Here is a 21384-nt window from a genome sequence, read left to right on the forward strand (position 1 = left end):
AAAAAGTGTGAGTTTTTCAAAAAACGCGCGTCTTAATGACCTAAAACGCGCGTTGGCATGTGAACGGTCTTCAGTAAAATGTATGTAGTTGTAATCGCGCGTTATCAAAACGCGCTTTAAGCGCCTGACATGAAAACGGGGCCTTAGCTCATTCCCCATATCTTCCATAATTTTTGAAAAAACTCACACTCTTTTGTCATGTAAAATTTGAAGTTTTCAGCATGGAATTGGAATTCGAAATTTGAAGAGTACAGGGGAAAAACAAGGAATGTCACTTTTTCATGAATTTTCTCACCATGGGGTAGCAAAAACTGAGTACTATCGACTAGACTATCGATTCAGAAAAATAACCAGAGAGATCAGTCTATATAAATTTTTTAAGAATTTGTATCCAGGCGAAGGACCAAGATTGTCCGCACGCCACTGGACAAAAATAAGGAATGTTAGCAGTTTTTTGGTGCATTATTAAATTAATAACTTAATATAGATTAATATTATATTAAGATTATAGACCAATAAATGCTAGAATTCTGCTAAGAATCTCATAAGTAGTTTTTAGATATAAGGATTAACCTTTATTGATGTTTATCTCAATATGTATAAAATGTGACATTCCTTGTTTTTCTCCTGTACTCTTCATTTGTTAAAATTTCTGGAAAACTTTTAGATAACTATTAGACAGCAAATATTTCTTGGGGATTTTTTGTCCGGAATTTTTTGTGGGGATATTTTGTCCAAAAAAATTTGTGGGGATTATTTGTCCGGGATTTTTTGTGGGGATATTTTGTCCAAAAAAATTTGTGGGGATTATTTGTCCGGGATTTTTTGTGGGGATTTTTTGTCCGGGGATTTTTTGTCCGGGATTTTTGTCCAGGGATAATTTGTGGGGATTATTTTGTCCGGATCCCTTTAAAAACGTAACAGTAATATTTATAATTGTGGTCTACTACTGCATGTTGGTTTATAACGTTATACGCCCTTTTTCGACTTCCAATCACCGCTTCATCCGGTTGTTCCATGCATCCTCTTCTATGTTTCTTTCTCTCAGCTCTTTGTCTATTCCTTCGCTCCAACTTTTTCTCGGTCTACCTCGTTTTTTCTTTCCTTCTGGTTGCCATTTTAGTATTTTCTTTGGTATTCGTTGTTCATTCATTCTTTGTATATGTCCGAACCAGATAAGTTGTTTTGTTGATAAGTCATCCGTGATTTTTCGTTTGATTCGTTGGTAATCCTGTCTCTTCTAGATCTTCCTGCTGCTCTTTTTCAAAAATCCGTTGCTTTCAGCGTTGCCAGTGTTTTTCTTTCAGTGGACGTACCTCACAGCTGTATACAGTGATACTTTTCATTAGGTATAGTCTTATATACCCTCTTTTTATTTTCTTTGCTGATGGATTCGTCCAATAAAATATTGTTTAACATTGTGATGGCTTTTCTATCTGACGTATTTCTTTCTCTTATGGCTTTGTCTAATATTCCATCGTGCGAAATATTGATACCTAGATATTTGTAGTCGTAGCAGTGCTTTATCGTGGTCATGCCGTCTAATATGAGCTCTTTTTGTTCTCCTCCAATGCAAAAGCATTCCGTTTCTTTTTGTTCACTTCATAATCTTGAACCATAATTACTTTATGTCTGCAAAGTTGAGCGTATATACCATAGTCTAACAATAAAACACTGAAAACGTTTGTTTTCTATACTTCCACAAAATTTATTATAACTATGTGACTACAGCTGTTTCGGCAGAGTGCCTTTCTCAAGTGATTTATTTTACTATGGGTTTGCCTTTTTAATGTCTTTAACTGAAGAGGTTGAGGAGTGGGGAGCTGTTTGTCTCGAGTTGGTCATTCAGAATTATATCTGTATTTTTTAATTTATTAATTTCCATAGATTCTAATAAAGACAGCTTAAGGCCTTTATTTTGAATATGCAGAATTTGAAACTCTTTATTAAAATAATGATTATGATCTAGAAGGTGAAGTGCGTATGTAGAAGTGTCTGTTTTTCTATTGTTGAAAGCTCTTGTGTGTTCTGCTATCCGTTTGTCAAAGGTTCTGCCAGTTTGACCGATGTAAGTTTTCGGACAGTCACCACAAGTTAGTTTGTAGACACCACTCTGTAGTTGTTTTCTCTTTAGGCTCTTATTGATCTTAATATATTTGCTTAAGTTGTTGTTGGTTCTGAAAGCTGGTGTTATTCCTTTCTTTTTTATGTATCTGGCTATTTTTGTTGTTATTTTGCCAGTACATATACATATGTGATAGAGCAGAAGGTACTGGGTTCTTTCTATGGTGGTGGATAGACTAATTTCAGGGCTTTCTTATGGAGTTTTTGGTTTAATATTTTATTAATTGTTTGTTCGTTATAGCCATTGTTTACTGCTATTTGTTTAATGATGTTCAGTTCTACTCAGATCTATGTATCATGCTATGGTAGGCTGCTAATTTGTGTTGTGTAGGATTGGATGATGAATTGTGTATAGTTGTGTCAGTGTGGGTACGTTTATGATATACGGAGAACTCATGTTTGTTGTGTAGTCTGGTAATTGTTACATCTAGAAAGTTTATGGACTTATTTTGTTCTGTTTCTATTGTAAACTCAATATTACTATGAAGTGAATAGGGAACTTGCATAAATTTTTAAATTCGAAAAAAATGTTATAAATCACAACACAACATAATTTAAAACATGTATCAAAGATAAAAAAGTTTTGTTTGTCTTTCGTTTGGCCCCTAAAGACGATTAAAAATTCAAATTAAAACAGGTGGTTAAAAACGCTTCGTGACGTCACTTGGTTTTACATTTACATTTTTCCAATAAAGTAAACATAATTTTAAATTAGACGTTATAAACGTCAGTAGAAAATACATTTATGTGACGTTACAAGTGTTTTTGATCGTTTGAACTATTCATAGAAAAATTCGTACTTTTACAAAATGGTTTTATTTTCAATAGTAAACCTTCGTTCCTTTCCTTCAAAAACAGTATAAAACTACAATTTTAACAAACTGGTATATATTATTACAATGACATACGATAAATGTCATTAGAATATAAATATTTTTGACTTATTCCACGACGATGAGCTTGCCAAATACCCAAGTAGGTGAAGGCCAATAAACTAAAGAAGGAGAAGAAGAATATACCTAAATATAAGGTTGTGTCTAGGTATACGTTACCGTGTACGCAAATAAAAAAGTTAGAGTGTCAGTGATTTCTTATTTTTTATTTGTTTAGTGTTTGTTTTTAAATGAACTACGGAGTGTGGACAATTATTTAGTTCTTTTAATGAGTTTAAGAACATTTTAAAACAGTACGAAAAAGATAAGAGACTATAAATTATTATATATTTTTTTTAGTTATAAATAAAATAGTATGTATTACCGTAAAAGATTAAAATAAAAAGAAGACCTAAAGCTTTCACAATAATAATTAACTTGTTCTGAAGCTATTATCCTTGTGGCATTTTTGTAATCAACTATTCTAAATGGGAACTAAGCCACAATTTAACCAAAAAATGATTTTATTAACGTTTCGACGTCTAAATCGGACGTCGTTGTCAAAATACAAAATATTATTAAATTCAACAAAAATGGTGTTGCTTAGTAAAAAAAATTTCTAATAATTTATTTAATCTGACTAATTTTTGTATTTTGACAATGACATCGGATTTGGACGTCGAAACGTTAATAAAATCATTTTTTTAGTTAAATTGTGGCTTATTTCCCATTTAGAATAGTTGATTATAATAATTAACTTACGTATAAAAATTATTTTAACAATATTTTTTACGTGTTATGTCAACTAAATACATATATTTATTTTGCTAACCTAAATATATACTTTAATATATACATTGATGTATTACAATTAAGTTTGAAACATCTGAATAGTTCTGCTTCCCTTCCTTTAACAAATATTTTTCTATCAAACACACGCTAAACATATCAAAATAGCATGTACCAAAATACACAGTCACTGCGCACGCTAAATAATAATGTCACTGGCTTGATGAAGTTTAATTCGCGTGTACATACCTAACTTTTTTATTTGCGTACACGTTAGCGTGTACCTAGACACAGCGAAATATAACCATAATAATAACTATAGTTGATTTGTTTACCAAGAGGAGTAAACTAAAAAGACAGATTCACACCCAAGAAAGTTACTAGAAACGTCACCAAATTCATCTTCTTTTTTCGTTGATCATATCAGCTTTCGATGATAATCCATACATATTATATTATACTAACACATCAGTAAAGAATTCTAAAAACAACTGTTTTTATATAAAAGTAGACTAAAAATCTAAAAATTAAAGGAATAATGCAGAAAACACAAAAAATCGCTGATATACTTAATTAACCTATAAAATGACAGAAGTGCCAAAATTTCATAAATGTCATTAGTGTCAAAATTTAATAACAGTGGAGTAAACTTGCCTGCGGTTGGACCAGTTAGAAACAAGCATTACGGCGCGGTAAATTTGAATCACTCCTCTTGGTTAAAAAACAAACAATAATGTAAAACTATGTGACGTCACGGGTCGTTTGAACTATTTTATACCGCTGAAGACTTTAAATACGTATTTCTAAGTTATTACGAGTTTTTGAATCGCGAAATTTTGGAAATCTCATTTTTAAACAAAACTGAACATTATTATGTAATAAAAAAAAATTGTGCAAGTTCCCTATTATTGTATGAGAGAAATTGGTCAAGTTGCCTGTTAGTTCCTGTAAAGCATACTAGTATATCATCCGCGTATCTCCACCAATATAAGAAATGTTTAAATACGGGATGTTTAGAAATTGTTGTTTCAAGCTGGTTCATAAACATATCTGATAGCAATGGGTTTAGAGGATTACCCATAATAAGTCCTGCACTGTTGTTTGTGTATATTTGATTATTGAATTCAAAATAGTCTTGATTTATGCAAATTTCAAGAAGGTGTAAAATTTCAGATGCAATGATCGGATTTGTACTATTATGGTGTAAAAGATTTTTAACTAGAACAAAAGTTTCTGTAGGAGGAACACTAGGAAAAAGATTTTTTACGTTAAATGAAATTAGTCTTGAGTTGTTGGGCAATTGAAAATGTTATATTTTATTAACTAGTTCTAGTGTATTTTTTACGGTGAATTTAGGTGAAAATTTAGTGTATTCTGTAATAATATCTGACAGTTTTTTTGAAAGTTTATATGACGGAGCTGTATAAAAAGAAACTACAGGCCTTATTGGGTGGTCAGGTTTGTGTAGTTTAATAAAAGAGTATAATTTAGGAGGTTGTGGGTTCGTAATATTAAGGTATTTCTGTTCTGTTGGATTTAATATAGATTTTGAATTTTCAATGGCTAGTTTAATTTGTTTTCGATATTTTTCTGTGGGGGTCTTTGTTTAGTGTTATACTATTTTGGTTATTTAAAAATTCTATTGTTTTTTTATCTTAGTCTCTTTTATCTTATCTTTGTTACCTTTGTCTGCTTTTGTAAATATTATGTCATGTTTTATGGATTTATTTTTAATTGAAACGGCTATTTGGTTATGTTTGTAACAGGAATTATTAGTTTCACTACACACATCTGTAATAGATTTGGCAATGATGCTTTTTTCTATGTTCTTGGTAGTTTTGTTCAACGCTACTTCACATTCTACACCTAAATATTCTAAATTATGTTGAGGCAAGTTGTGTTTGAATCCTATCTCTAAAAGTTTTATCTCGCTATTATTGAATTTAGTATGTGTTAAGTTTATAAATCTATTGAAAAAACTATGATTTGAAAAAAATTTTGCATAATGAGTATTGAGTTTTTACTATTGCAAATTAGATTATTTAGTTTTTTACACTGTGTATTAAATTTTTTGTCTATTATGTTATCTACTTCAGTTCTTAAGTTAGAATCTAGGATGTCAAATTCTATATTATCTAATCTATAATGCAATTCTGAATGACATACCTTAAGATAAACAGCTATAATATCTCGTTTTCTGTACTGGGTGCTCCTATCCCGTTTCAGCCATCTGGTTTGGCCCTGATGGATACCTGCTAGGGCAGCGGCACTGCGGTTGTTAGTTTTTAACTGTATATATTTCGGGAATCGAATCAATCAATTATATACCATGGTGTTGGTGATTGGTATCCCAATTGTTCTACATTTTTGTTTCCATCTTTTTAAAGCACTTCCGAGGTATGTATATTTTAAATAAAGGACAGGCAACATCCTTGCTTTAATCCCCTTAATGTTATGTTACAAATCCTGTTGTTATTTTTGATATTGGTTGATTCTATAGTATTTTGACGGCTTTTATTAATTCCATATTAATATTCGTGCTTTCCATTTATTGTCACAGTTTCTTCAGTGGAACGCTATCGTAGACTTTCAGTAGGTCAACGCATAACATATGAATTTCTTGATTTCGTGCCATCTTGTTTTCTATTATCTGGGTTAAGGAGAAAATATGGTCAATAGTGGATCGATCCGTAAGAAATCCTAATTGTTCTTCTGCTTCAGCAACTCATATTCTAGCGTTTAAAAGTCCATCCTCTCTAGCTGTAGTCGCCCTTGTACGATGCTTATAAAGTTGTCTTCTAATAATTTAATACATTTCATGTCTGGTGCAAGCTCTATCTATCGCAGTACGACTAACATTTAACATTTCTGCTGTACGGTGTCTTGAGTAACCTTCTTCTAACAAGAAATATGTTATCAGCTATCTTCTAATCTAAATCAATGTCTTGTGTGTGTGTGTGAAAAAATGGCTTGGATGCGAGTCCGTTAGCCACAAATTATGTCAATGTCTTATTCTTTATTATATTTTAGGATTCGAAAGATGCGCCTTTATTGCTGCAAATCTCAATATATCTACAAATTTGGATATGCTTATTCTAGGCATTTGTAAATTCACTGTGTTCTACAATCAACAGAAACAGAACAACATTGTGGTGCAATTTGGAATGAACAGCAAGGCTCAGTTGGCACTTAGGACGGTATTTTCTCTAATTCATCAACACGGAAACACCATGAGGGAGGGATGGAAACATTTATTTGATCTCTTGTTAGCGCTCTATAGCAACGGACTGTTGTCAAAAACGTTTGTAGAGGTAAGATTGGAGAGAATTGTCTTAAGGTTGTTCTGAAGCTATTTTCCTGTGGCACCCTAATGCAATTTACTATTTTAATTGGGAATAAGCCACAATTGCTTTGAAGTTAAGTTTATTTGACGATTCAATTTCCACTTCGGAAAGTATTTTCAAAGTGTTTTGATGTAATACATAATAGTTATTTATGATATAAGTGTTAAAATTACAATTTTAAGGTACGCATGTGAAAATTTCGCTTCGCTCATTCTGCAATTCACATGAGTGCCTTAAAAATGTACTTTTTAACACGTATATCATACAATATTTTTTCTACAAACGTCTTATATATCAACAATTATAATTTATTCATTTTCAATTACAGGACAATATCTACAAAAACTTTTTACTTGAACTTGACTGACATTTCATTTTTATATTTTTCTTGACATTACATCAAAACTGCCTATACTGTCAATACGTAAATCATAACAACTATAGAATAACATCTTACTTTTATTGTTGTATATTCCAACAAATTTTAATAGTTTTTTTCTACAAACGTGGTAATAATGTAAAAATACAGTTTAAATTAAATTTTAAAAAATCTTTTAAACCACCTTTTTCAAATTGCGCAAGTTGTACTATTAATATTAATGTTAATAAATAAAATATAAATATTTTGACGTTTCACAATTTGACAATTCACTTTTAACTGCAGTGCCTTAAAATTTTTAAAGCACTAGTGCTTTAAAGTAGCGTTTGTAACGCTCCTATGGAGTGCTAAAAATTGCATTTTCAACACGGTTGTAGAAAAATATATTTAAATATAGAAAAACACGAAGATTTTAAGGATTTAACTCGTACCTAGTTTATGGCAATGAACATAACCTAAGATGTATTTGACATTTGATGTACGCTTAACATAATATGTCAGTGTTATATCGTCATATCGTCAATTATTTCACACTCTCACATCTAAAATTCAAATTTGGGCAAGAGGAAGCACAAAATATATCAATTAAAAATCGAAAACAAACAAAAACTTATCAGTTTAGACACATTACCATAAAAATTGCATAAATTTGCATTTAAAAAATACGTATACCTATAGTAAAAAGGATTAAAATTATGTAAACAATATAATGGTTTAGAAATACCGAAAAGGTAAAATAGTACCTAACATATAAGTGCAAATAATGGAGACAAAAAGCGCAAAAGAGGATAAATGCTAATGGTTTTTAAATCATCTAATTTTATAAAATTTTATACAGTTTCGATATATAAACACTGAATGACGTTTAATAAACGACATTTTATTTTGTTATATCTTTTTTTTAACAGATCCAGAATGACTGAATCGAATTAGCTAATTTCGATTTTAAAACATTTGTAGAAGTCCAAGGAAGGTTTAAAAGGCGAGAAAATGTGATGAAATTGTAAAGGAAATACTAAAAACAACAATGTTATTCTTATATACACACAGTTATATTATACTCCTTTAGATTTACGTCACTAAAAAGCGGCTAACTTCGGGTCTATTTATTTTTTGACGTTTCGTGTGAATCCATGCTTACGGCACTTTATTTAATCTTAATATGGTATTTAGAATTGTTTCATTAAGGGCCAGTTGTTCAATCAGTAGTTAACTCGTGGATTAAGTAAACTTTAATTAAATTTAATCTAAAGATTATTTTTTAAGAAGTTGTTCAATGTTAGTTAACTTTCGGATTTATTAAACCTGAGTACTGAAGCGGCGACAACGTTGCCAGTTATTAATTAACGACTTGGAACAAACTTTATCATGAAAATTGTACATAAAAATGTGTTCTGTGTTATAAAGTTAATGATTTTTGACATGTAGTGTTTAGTACATGTCAACTACTACTGACAGAGATTTTAATTTACATTATTAAACATATTTAAAATGGAAGAAAGTATTAAAAGTACAACTGCTAACTTTGCGTAAAAAATAGTTATTTATGATATAAGTGTTAAAAGTACACATTTAAGGCACGCATGTGAAAGTTTGCAGAATTTGCGAAGCGAGTTCTGCAATTCACATGAGTGCCTTAAAAATTTTTATTTTGTAACACGCATATCATACAATATTTTTTCTACAAACGTAATTACAGGACAATATCAATTACAAAAAATTTTACTTGAACTTGACTGATATTCCATTTTTATATTTTTTTGACATTGCATCAAAATTCAAATTCAAAATATCTTTTATTAAAAAAATTGTAAACAACACACTTACAGCAAATTGTCACAATTGAATAATAAGTGTCTAATATACATACAAAATTAAAATTACAACTACTATAAGTTAAAAGTTAAAATGTGTGATTTAAAAACTCATACATGGTCTATACAGTCAATACGAACTGCAGTGCCATAAAAATTTTAAAGCACTAGTGCCTTAAGTAGCATTTTTAACGCTCGTATGGAGAGCTAAAAATTGCATTTTTAACACGGTTGTAGAAAAACATGTTTAAATAGTAATGTTAATTTTTTAGCTTATAAAAATATTCCTATTCCTTCACAAAAATTTCATTAAAAGTTTTTCCAATTTGTACCTGATTTTTACATGATTTTTACACATAATGAAAAAAGCGAAACTTCTGGAAATATGTATTTATAAATAATTAATAATTATCATGCATAAATTTGTAGAAAGCATAAGTACCTATACACTGAGAGATCTAATTTATTTTTGTACTAATATAAATTTTTTAAGAAACACATTTTTTTGAAGACAAAAAAATTATATTAAAAACAGCTAAGAAATATTCGTCCTCTGTCATCAAAATAAAAGAGAAATAACCATTATTATTAGAGACACGAAATTGTAATAGATTATTACTGCATTATTACTGCAAATCTTATCTACGACTGAAAATTTATAGAAAGAACAATTCAAAATACATACATATCTAGCTAGTGCAATAACTATGGTTGTTCCAATTTGGAATTTTCTTGAAAATATTTAATTTAAAACCAGAAAGTAAGGTTACAAATCTTTAGTTAACACCGTTAATCCTTCGTTTTTGAGCGATTAAGATAATCTCTAGTTAACAGATGGTTAAGTGTTAAACTTGCATTGAACAACGCAATATTAAGTTTAATTGAAAATTATTTTTAATCTGAAGATAATCTCCAATTGAACAATCGGCCCTAAAGGGCCTAGCCGGGTAAGATGATGAAAAGTGCCTCCAACTCGATTCGAATTCCATATAGGTCGCCGTTTAGCATATATAGTGAAACTCACTTTCTGAAATTTTTAGCCCCCTAGGTGGTCATGTGACCCACCTAGAGCCTAATTAGGGTTTTTGTGTTTTTCTGTTCGAAAAATTTTTTTTTTAATTTTTGGCGGGAAATTTAAATTTTAGAACGATTTTAAAATTTTAAATGAGTATAAAAAAATAACTAAGACATTCGTTTTCACGAAAAAAATATATAACGTGTATTTTTGCATAATATTTCACCCCGAATTTTTTCAAATTTTTAAAATTGGTGAAACGCACCTTCAAAAATAAAAAACCGCATTTTTTCGGTTTTTTTTTTTCGTTTTTGGATAAAATTTTATACATATTTTTCAAAAAAGGTAACACCGTCACTAGAATAGGTAAAAAACTTATAAATAATTGGGGTTTGCTTAATAAAAAATTTTTGTAACGCCATCCATTTTCAAGATACAGGTCGTTGAAGAAAACAAAATTTTACACATTTTTTACGATTTTGCCGAAACTACTGGCAACATTGTAATAAAACTTGGCGGGTTTTAAGAGGTAGTTATTGTGCATGTTTTGACATACAATTAAGGATGTGATATTAATCATTGGCGCGCATAGGACTAATGGTCTGAACTTTTCAAAGAAAAAAAGATAGTACGCCACTGACATATTTCAAATTAACAATCATTTTTGAATTCCTCGTTCAATTTGCGATAAAAAAACTATCTTCTCATTTTTTCATATGACGCGCCGTTTTGCTGCAAAAAATAATAGTATATTAAGTATGGAGAACGGTAAGGGTTTTATACCGATCGAAGACAATTGTTTGGAGGAGGAACGGAGCGACGACTCCAATTATTGTCTGAGATCGGTTACCCTTAACGTTCGACATGCTTATAACGTTTTTTGCACGATTGATACCATTATAAATTATAAAATTAAACATTTTCGTCATATTGACTAGTTTCATTCATTTTATCAAGATAGATACTTTGGTTGTTAGGTAGTAACTAGGGTGCATAACAACAATGGAGAATTGAGTTTTTATTTAGTTGGCAATAATTTTAAGTACAATTTTGATTATTATAAATTAAAATATGAGCGAAAGTGAATTTAAAGAAATTGAACGGGCTTGGGAAGAAGGGTGTTCCGCAATTATTCCCGAAAAATCCAAAATCCGTTATCAAAATACCTACCAAAGTTTTAAAAAATGGTGCGAAGGCAAGAATTTAAGAATCGAAGAAAAGACTCTATTGGCATATTTCGTTCAAAGACATATGCAGTTGAAAGCTCCTGGAAGCCTCTGGGCAGAATATTCAATGATTAAATCCACCGTTTTTCTTTATGATGTCATTGATATTGCCAAGTTTTCAACTTTGACCGCGTATTTGAAGAGAAAAATTAACAAATTGTACCGTAAGTTTCAATATTAATAAATAATTCGTTAGTTTTCTTTATTCTTTCAAAAAATAAATTAAAATTAAGAGATTTTTTAACTCGACGGTAAGTGAATTACTTACCGTCGAGTTTGAGTACTTACCGTCGAGTTGGATTACTTTCGTCGAGTTGCTAGTAAATGTCACCTACTGATGTAAAATCTGTCACGGTAAACAGTCAAAAATGATCAATCGTGCAAAAAATATCTTAACGCTTCCAAAGTATTCGAATTAGTTTTTATAATGGATGTACGAGTTTATGTATGTAGGTAGATGTAGAAACTATTTACTAGAAGTTCGAATACTTTGTAAGGGTTAAAATGTTTTATTTTTTGAATAAAAATGGCACGTCGTATGAAAAAATAGGAAAATAGTTTTTTGTCACAAATTGAACGATGAATTCAAAAACGATTGTTAATTTGAAATATGTCAGTGGCGTACTATCTTTTTTCTTTAAAAAGTTCAGACCATTACCCCTATGCAAGCCAATGATAAATATAAAATTCTTAATTGTATGCCAAAAAAACTACCTCTTGTATGCCAAATTTTATTACAATGTTGCCAGTAGTTTCGGCAAAATCGTAAAAAATGTGTAAAATTTTGTTTTCTTCAACATGTATCTTGAAAATGGATGGCGTTATAAAAATTTTTTATTAAGCAAACCCCAATTATTTATAAGTTTTTTACCTATTCTAGTGACGGTGTTACCTTTTTTGAAAAATATGTATAAAATTGTATCCAAAAACGAAAAAAAAAACCGAAAAAATGCGGTTTTTTATTTTTGAAGGTGCGTTTCACCAATTTTAAAAAGTTTAAAAAATTCGGGGTAAAATATTATGCAAAATACACGTTATATAGTTTATTCGTGAAAACGAATGTCTTAGTTATTTTTTTTACTCATTTAAAATTTTAAAATCGTTCTAAAATTTAAATTTCCCGCCAAAAATTAAAAAAAAAACCAAATTTTTTTCGAACAGGACTTTTTAAAGCTTACAACTTTTTTATTTAACGTTTTTCGCTAGTTCTCGATGCCGCTGAGATAAAAAATAAAAACATAAAAACCCTAATTAGGTTCTAGGTGGGCCACATGACCACCTAGGGGGCTAAAAATTTCAGAAAGTGAGTTTCACTATATATGCTAAACGGCGACCTATATGGAATTCGAATCGAGTTGGGGGCACTTTTCATCATCTTACCCGGCTAGGCCCTTTATACTTATTAAAATGTATTGCATTAATGCACAAACTTGAATTTTCAACTTTCTCACAGAGAAAATGTTGAAAAATAATTACACTTTTATAAAAAAGAACTTTTTATAATAAAACGTTTTGATTATTTATAGGACCCAATATAAAATTATTTTGTTGTTTCAATTTCTATGTCATAAAAGAATTTTGTAATCGACTTTAAACTCATATAAATCAAAGAAAACTCCGATCCACTACCTTATAAAATTAAAGCTCAGAGCACGCATATTTAACACCAAAAATGTCACAGCATAAAATCCACAGAATATAACACTGCGCTAATATCTAAAATTGCTAGAGCTAATTACATGAAAATCTTAGACGAAGTGTTACCAAAGATTAGTGTGGTGCGACGATATCTCGAAGCGATAGTTAATTCTGCATTATTTTATTAACGCAGCCGGCTGCGTTTTCTGTCGTTGTAATATGGTCTTTCAACCAATTATGGGATATATCAGATTTTTATTAACATTCTAAGTGCTCTTAAATTTGTTGCAAACACACGCTAAACACAGTTACTCGAAATAACATAGTGTAGTTTACCTCCGAGGTCCAGATTATAATTTCAAAAATTACGCTAGTATAAAAAAGTACTTGTTATAATACCACGGTTGTTTAAAATGGTATATATAATAATTAACTTATAAAATATGAATTTTAAGTATATTAACTTTTAATTATGTATTAAAAAAATAAAAAAAGGTAAACGACAAGCAGGTTTCGAACTCAGGACCTCTCGATCTCCGGTCTAACGCTCTACCGTTGAGCTATCATCTCTCGATGTCTTAACTTACGTTAAAATGGAATTCAAATGTCATAGCATTAGCCACATTTTTAAAATAGTTTGAAATTTAAAAAAAATCCATTTATCCATACAATAGCTAAATATATCCATACAATAGTTAAATATTGAACTGTTAGTCATCTCTGAGATATTCTGAAAATTTCAAGTACCTAGGTAGCCTAGAACTATTTTTAAAATGGATTACAAAATTTGCGGAGACAGTGACACCAACCAAGCCAAGTATATAAAAACGTTTTAATAATTTTTATTATTGGAAGTAAACAATGTTTTAAAATTATTTTTAATTTTTAACATATTTTCTGTATATTAATTTTCGATATTGCCAAAAATAGATATATTGCTGAGCAAGGAGCATATTTTTTACACACTTCCTATACAACTAATCAAATTTGATATCTGATGGGATATTGTAAAGAGCCTCTTCCTTAGACTTCTACAAATATTTCAAAATCAAAAGTAGCGAAATCAATTCAGTCCTTCTCAATTTATAAAATAAAAAAAATATAAAAAAAATAAGAGTCAGAAAAAAATACAGGGTGCCAGATAATATTGGAAGGATATACGATAAAATAGGAGGATGTCACAAAAAATTGAGTGCGTGACATGGCAACGGGCAAAATCACTAGTAGTTTCATTAAAATTGTTAAAAAATGAAGATAATTTCCTCTGGTGACCATCTGTAGCAATTTTGTAATTCCTCTTTTGAGGTTTCTGACTCCAATGCCAAATAAATGCTAATGTATCAAAGGTGAATTACCAAAAATAATTTACAGTATTTAGCTGCATTTAACACAAAACAAAATAATTTCTGAATGCTGTTTTATCTAAATTCAAAAATTGTAGCTTCTCACAACAAAAAATATCCTTTCGTAAGTCTATCTTTATATTTTAAACATTTGTATATCTTATACAAAAAAATATGGCACAATCATATGCTCAGCTATACCGTCGACGATAGGTTATGTTCATTGTCCTAAACTAATCATTAAACCTTTTTTTTTTGCTCCAACCTATTTTTGGATATAGGAAAACGAAAGAATTTTACTCCACTATTTCTCCACGTAAGTAAACAATCAACAACGATACAAGAATCGTGACAAAATATTTAAAAAAAATAATCTTATAATATACGTAAGACCGTCCTCCAATTTTTAAAATTTGCTCCACTATGAGAAGTACTGTGGAAGTCTCATATCCCCTTCATGTTAACCCTCCCAGCGAATAGAGAAATGTAGAAAATGGTGTAGGAACGAAATATTCTTTATAAATAAATAAATAAATAGTTTATTTACGGTTATACCAATTACAATAATTACAATCATTAAATAATGATTTTCATTAACGTTTCGACACCCAAATCGGGTGCCGTTGTCAAAATACAAAATACTACCTACTATTTTTTAATACTATTGTGGCTTATTTCCCATTATAAATAGTTAAAATTGTAAAAATGCCACAAGAAAATAGCTTCAGAACAAAATCATTAAATAGTTCAATCATATTCACAGTTTTAAAACTCAATAATAATTACATACAATTTTCACAAGACAAATGAATAGAATAAATACCTAAATGACAGTTTACAGTGACAGCCTACATACATTGTATTTTAAAAAGATTTTTTCAGCTTTTTTCGAAAACTATTCAGAGGCTAGAAAAAAATCTACATCTAAACCATTTCCAGATTGACACATTCGTCTTATAGGTCTATTTAGACAATAGTTTGTTTGTTGGAATTCTAAGTGAAAAACGTCCTTAGATCTTGTGCACATTTGAGGAACCCTAAGACCTATTCTCTGCATTTGAGGCGAATCTATCATTACGTTTACAATCTTGAAAAGAAAAACCAAATCTAGCATTAAACGACGATTTTCTAATGTTGGTATATTAAGCAATTTTAAAATGTCACAATACACTATATCTTCTGAAGAAATCTCTAATTTATAGCCTACAAAGCTCTGGAGTTAGTGGATGCGCTCAAACGAAGAAGAGTTCAAATTGCTTGTATTCAAGAAACTAGGTGGAAAGGACAAAGGGCGAAAGAACTAGGTGAAGGATACAAATTGTGGTATGTAGGGAGTAGTAACACTAGAAATGGAGTTGGTATAATTGCTGATAGTGAAATGAAAGATAACGTAGTAGAAGTTGTAAGAACGAGTGATAGAATGATGTCAGTGAAATTTGTAATTGATAAAGAGGTATTGAATGTTGTGTGTGTGTATGCTCCCCAAACAGGTCTGGGTGAGAATGAAAGAAGAGCTTTCTATGATCAATTAGGAGACGTACTGAGTGATATTCCAGCAGAGGAGAAAGTTATAATAGGAGGTGATTTCAATGAACATGTGGGCCAAACCAAGACAGGATATGAAACAATACATGGGGGATTAGGCTTTGGAACTAGAAATGAAGCTGGAGATGACATGCTTGAATTAGCAACAGCATTGGATATGGCGATTGTTAACACATTCTTTAAAAAGAGAGAAACTCAACTTATTACCTACAAAAGTGGACAACATCAATCCCAAATAGACTACTTCATGATAAGGAAAGAAGACATACGTGAATGTAAGGACTGCAAGGTAATAGTGAGTGAGACAGTAAGCCAACAACATAAGCTGCTTCTTCTGGACATCGAAGTAAAAAGCGAAACTAAACAAAAATATCGGAGAGGACCACAAAAAATCAAGTGGTGGCTGCTGAAAGATGAGAAAGAAGGTCTATTCAGGAGAAGAATAGTAGAAAAAATATGTTGGAACATGAAAGGAAGCCCTAATACAATTTGGAGAAAAATGGCCAGTAGTATTAGAGAGACTGCTATTGAAATACTTGGGAAAACGTCAGGAAAAAAGTTTGAGGATAAAGAGACTTGGTGGTGGTCAAACGAAGTACAAGGAAAAATAAAAGAGAAGAGAATATTATATAAAAAGTGGCAAGAAACCAGATCCGACATAGATCTTCAAAACTATATGGTGGCGAAAAAGGAAGCGAAAGTAGCAGTAGCAAAAGCCAAAGCAGAAGCGTATTCAAACCTATACGATCAACTTGATACCAGGGAAGGCGAAACGAAGATATATAAAATAGCCAAACAGAGAGCAAAGAAAGCAAAAGATTTTAATCAGATTAGATGTATCCGAGATGAAAATAATAAAATACTAGTTCACGAAAGGGAAGTCAAAAAGAGATGGAGAAAGTACTTTGACAGCTTATTAAATGAAGAATTTGACAGACAGCCTGTAGAGTCAACGGAGACAGTAGCAGCAATGGTCACCAAAATAACCAACGAGGAAGTGGCTCAAGCGCTTCAAAAAATAAAGAAAGGAAAAGCGGGAGGACCAGATGATATTCCTGGGGAAGTATGGAGAGCATTGGGAGAGACAGGAACAAGGTGGCTAGCAGGTCTATTTAATAGAATTATGGAAGTCGGACAAATGCCAGACGAATGGAGAAGCAGTATACTGGTACCTGTTTACAAAAACAAGGGAGATATACAACAATGTACAAACTACAGGGCTATAAAACTGCTTAGCCACACCATGAAAATATGGGAAAGAGTAATTGACAGACGGATACGTGAAGAGACCGAAATATCCGAGAATCAATTTGGCTTTATGCAGGGTAGATCAACAACAGATGCAATTTTCATTATAAGGCAATTGATGGAAAAATACAGGAGTAAAGAAACAAACGCTCATATGGTATTCATTGATCTTGAGAAAGCATATGATAGAGTTCCTCGAGAGATTCTGTGGTGGGCACTCAATAAGAAAGGAGTCCCTGGTGAATATGTAAAGATTGTGAGGGATATGTATGAGGGAGTAACGACTAGTGTTAGGACAGGTGTGGGAGAGACTGATAAATTTCATGTGAAAGTAGGATTGCACCAAGGTTCTGTGCTTAGTCCGTATTTATTCTCATTAGTTGTGGACCAGATAACAACGAAACTACAGGGTAACATTCCATGGTGCTTAATGTATGCTGATGATGTCGTGTTAGTAGGAAATAGTGAAAGAGACCTAGAACAAAAACTGGAACAGTGGAGACAAGCTCTGGAGGAAAAAGGTTTAAAACTTAGTAGGACAAAAACAGAGTATTTGGAATGTTCATTTAAAGATGGAGCTACTACAAATAAAATGGTATCTTTGGATGGTGAAATGATTGTGAAAAGCAATAGTTTTAAGTACCTAGGATCGGTATTACAGAGTAATGGAGAAATAGATGGAGATGCATGCAGTAGAATTAGGGCTGGATGGATGAAGTGGAAAGAAGCGAGTGGTGTGTTGTGTGACAGAAAAATTCCAATGAAGCTGAAGGGAAAATTCTATAAAACAGCCATAAGACCGGCTATGATGTACGGAACTGAATGTTGGGCAGTGAAAAAGAAAGAGGAACAACGAATGCATGTGGCGGAAATGAGAATGCTTAGATGGATGAGTGGAGTGACAAAGAAGGATAAAATTAGAAATGAGTATATTAGGGGAAGTCTAGGTGTGGCACCAATTGATGCCAAAATGAGAGAGCATAGGTTAAGATGGTTTGGTCATGTTCAACGTCGAGACGTTAATCACCCAATACGAAGAATAGCTGAAGTGCAGATTCCTGGAAGGAGTAGGAGAGGAAGACCAAAGAAGACCTGGGGGGAGGCGATAAGGCAGGACATGTTGGTAAAGGGGATTAACATTGATATGACCCAAGACAGAATTGTGTGGAGAAATGCAATTAGGGAAGCCGACCCCGCATAGGGATAAGGCAAAGAGAATGATGAAAGCGTAGAAATTTTTTCTGAACTTTCTCAATGCTTTCAATATGACATTATTTATGTCCCTTCTTACTTTTTTCTTCATCCGATTTTTTATTATATAAAGATTTTTTTTCCTTTTTAGGTAGAAGACTTTATTGAACCAAGTGGCAAATTAATGCTAGTCTACAAGGAAGCACCATCTGCGGCGAAGCAGGATACCGGTTTACTGAGTTCTCTTTACTCATACATGGTTTCCGCGGAAAATCTATCAAAAATACCGACTCCAGAAGAGCAAAACTGTATAGATGCTGCTAAAGAATGTATAAAAGACTGTAATCTAGAGCAAATGATAACCGACTCCAAGTTTCTCCACGAAGAAGCTCTGTTTGAACTCGTAAAAACCTTAATAGAGTTATCTAGAGGGCCGGATGTACACGAAAGTGTGGCTTATGACTACAATGATAACGTTACCGTGTTCTTCTTGGAGTTATTGATCAAAGTTGTTATACAAAATAGAGATAGAGTGATGACAGTGTGGCAGAATGTGAGGGATCATATATACACTTTGGTTATGAATGCATCTGTTTTCGATTTCCAGTTCTTGTTGGAGAGATCTGTTATTGGTAAGTTGAAATATTTTACATTTTTAACAGTTTGAGTTTTGAGGATTCGTTATACGTTATAAAAAAACTCACTTTACATTTCATTACAAATATCACAAATTCGAATTACAATAATAATTATCGCTTACATTTCATACTGATATCACTTACAAAATTGATTCAGATCACTTTCTAGTTGGCACAAGAATTCGAGCTAGAATCTCAAACGCGAAGAAGGAGAGAAGTACCAAAACAATGCGCCTTAATATTGAACTCCTCAAAAATCCTCAAACGGTAGAAAGATTTCAAAACTATATCGAAACCAACTGCATAATGAGAATCTAACGATCAGCGAACAATGGGAAATGTGTAAAAGTAATATTAAAAACGCAGCAAATAATATTCTAGGGCCAGAAAAACGACCATCACGCAATGACTGGTTCGATGCTGAGTATAACGATGCATATAAACAGATGCAGTAAAGAAGAACCCGAGAAAAACAACAAAAATATAAAGACCTTAGAAGAGAAGAGAAGTGCATTAATAGAAGAAAAAAGAGAATTTATGAAAATAGAATACTGGAAGAACTTGAGGCATTAAAACAGGAAAATCAAACAAGACAATTATATAAAACTCTGAATAATGCAAGAAAGGAATTCCAAGGCTAAGACTATGTAAAGATAAGGAGGGGCACATACTCAATACAAAAGAAGAAATATTGAACCATCGAAGGTACTCACCGAAAAAATAATAAATATCCAGGAAGTGACGGTATATCCGCGGAACTTATTAAATATGGAGGTGCTACTCTGCCTAATCAAATATATAAAATAATACTGAGACCCTGGAATGGGGAACAAATCCCGGAAGAGTGGTGTGTTGGAATCGTTTGCCCGCTACACAAAAAGGGTGATCAATTGGAATGTAGAAACTATAGGGGAATAATCCTCCTTAATACAGCTTACAAAATATTTTCGAGTATCTTATATGGTCGCCTAAGTGCACATTTAGAGGAGCTTCTTGGAGAATATCAAAGTGGTTTTAGGCCTGGTCGATCAACAACAGACCAGATCTTTGTGCTAAGGCAAATACTGGAAAAAAACAATGAATTCAATATCGACACATACCATCTTTTCGTAGATTTTAAGTCGGCCTATGATAGTGTCCTAAGAAATAAATTGTATGAAGCCATGGATGAATTCCACATCCCTGATAAACTCATAAGATTGGTTAAGGCTACAATGCGTAAAGTCGTTTGCAAAGTCGAAATACAGGGCGAACAATCACAGGCGTTTGAAACGAATGTTGGGCTGCGACAGGGAGATGCGCTGGCGTGTCTCCTCTTCAACATAGCTCTGGAAAAGGCGGTCAGAGATGCCCGAATAGACAACAGAGGAAATATTTTTAATAAATCATCCCAATCATCATTTTGGCATATGCAGATGACCTGGACCTAGTTGCCCGCACAACACGCAAACTAGAAGAAATGTATACCACCTTCTCAAATGCCTCAAAAATATGGGCCTGAAAGTAAACGAGGAGAAAACTAAGATGATGACATCAACACCCAACAATAGAGCCAGAAACATCGGTCACCAATTTACTGTTGATAACTCTACCTTTGAAGTGGTGGACAAATTCACATACTTAGGCTCCCTGATCACCAAGGATAACGTCATGACGGAAGAAATCAAGCGAAGGATAATCCTAGCGAACAAATGCTATTTTGGACTGAGTAGACATAATATGAGAAGCAGAAACTTAAGCCAAAAAACAAAAATAACCATATACGAAAGCCTTCTACAACCAGGGTTGACATGTGGATCGGAGACATGGACCATCTCCAAGGCAGATGAAAACCTTCTGCTTATATTTGAACGAAGGATGCTGAGAGGAATATTCGGTGACATCTGTGAAAATGGTATTTGGAGGAGGAGGCACAACTACGAGGTATACCACAGATATAAACATATATTTGGTGGTAAAGACGTAGTATCTCTTATAAGAATAGGAAGACTAAGATGGGCAGGACATCTAGCAAAATCACAGCATAACAACCCTCCTAGAAGAATCCTTATGTCACAACCTGTGGGAAGTAGAAATAGGGGTAGGCCAAAACTTAGATGGAGGGATGGTGTATATGAGGATGGGAGAAAAATAGGTGCAGCAAACTGGCAACGGTTGGCAATGGATAGGACTGACTGGTGTAATAGACTTGGGAAGGTCGAGGCTCTTTCATAGGGCT

The 21384-nt window shown here is 32.2% G+C and overlaps 1 protein-coding gene across 1 annotated transcript in view; it reads left to right on the top strand.

The window, feature by feature from the left end:
- LOC126881156 (Golgi-specific brefeldin A-resistance guanine nucleotide exchange factor 1) overlaps positions 1-21384 on the top strand; it is a 73225-nt gene that overhangs the window by 35366 nt on the left and 16475 nt on the right. The window contains exons 5-6 of the mRNA XM_050645233.1: positions 6816-7096; positions 18680-19160. Of these exons, the coding sequence (XP_050501190.1) occupies positions 6816-7096; positions 18680-19160 (762 nt within the window). The remainder of the gene's footprint in view (positions 1-6815; positions 7097-18679; positions 19161-21384) is intronic.

This window comes from Diabrotica virgifera, chromosome 3 (genome assembly GCF_917563875.1).
Source record: "Diabrotica virgifera virgifera chromosome 3, PGI_DIABVI_V3a".
NCBI lineage: Eukaryota > Metazoa > Arthropoda > Insecta > Coleoptera > Chrysomelidae > Diabrotica > Diabrotica virgifera.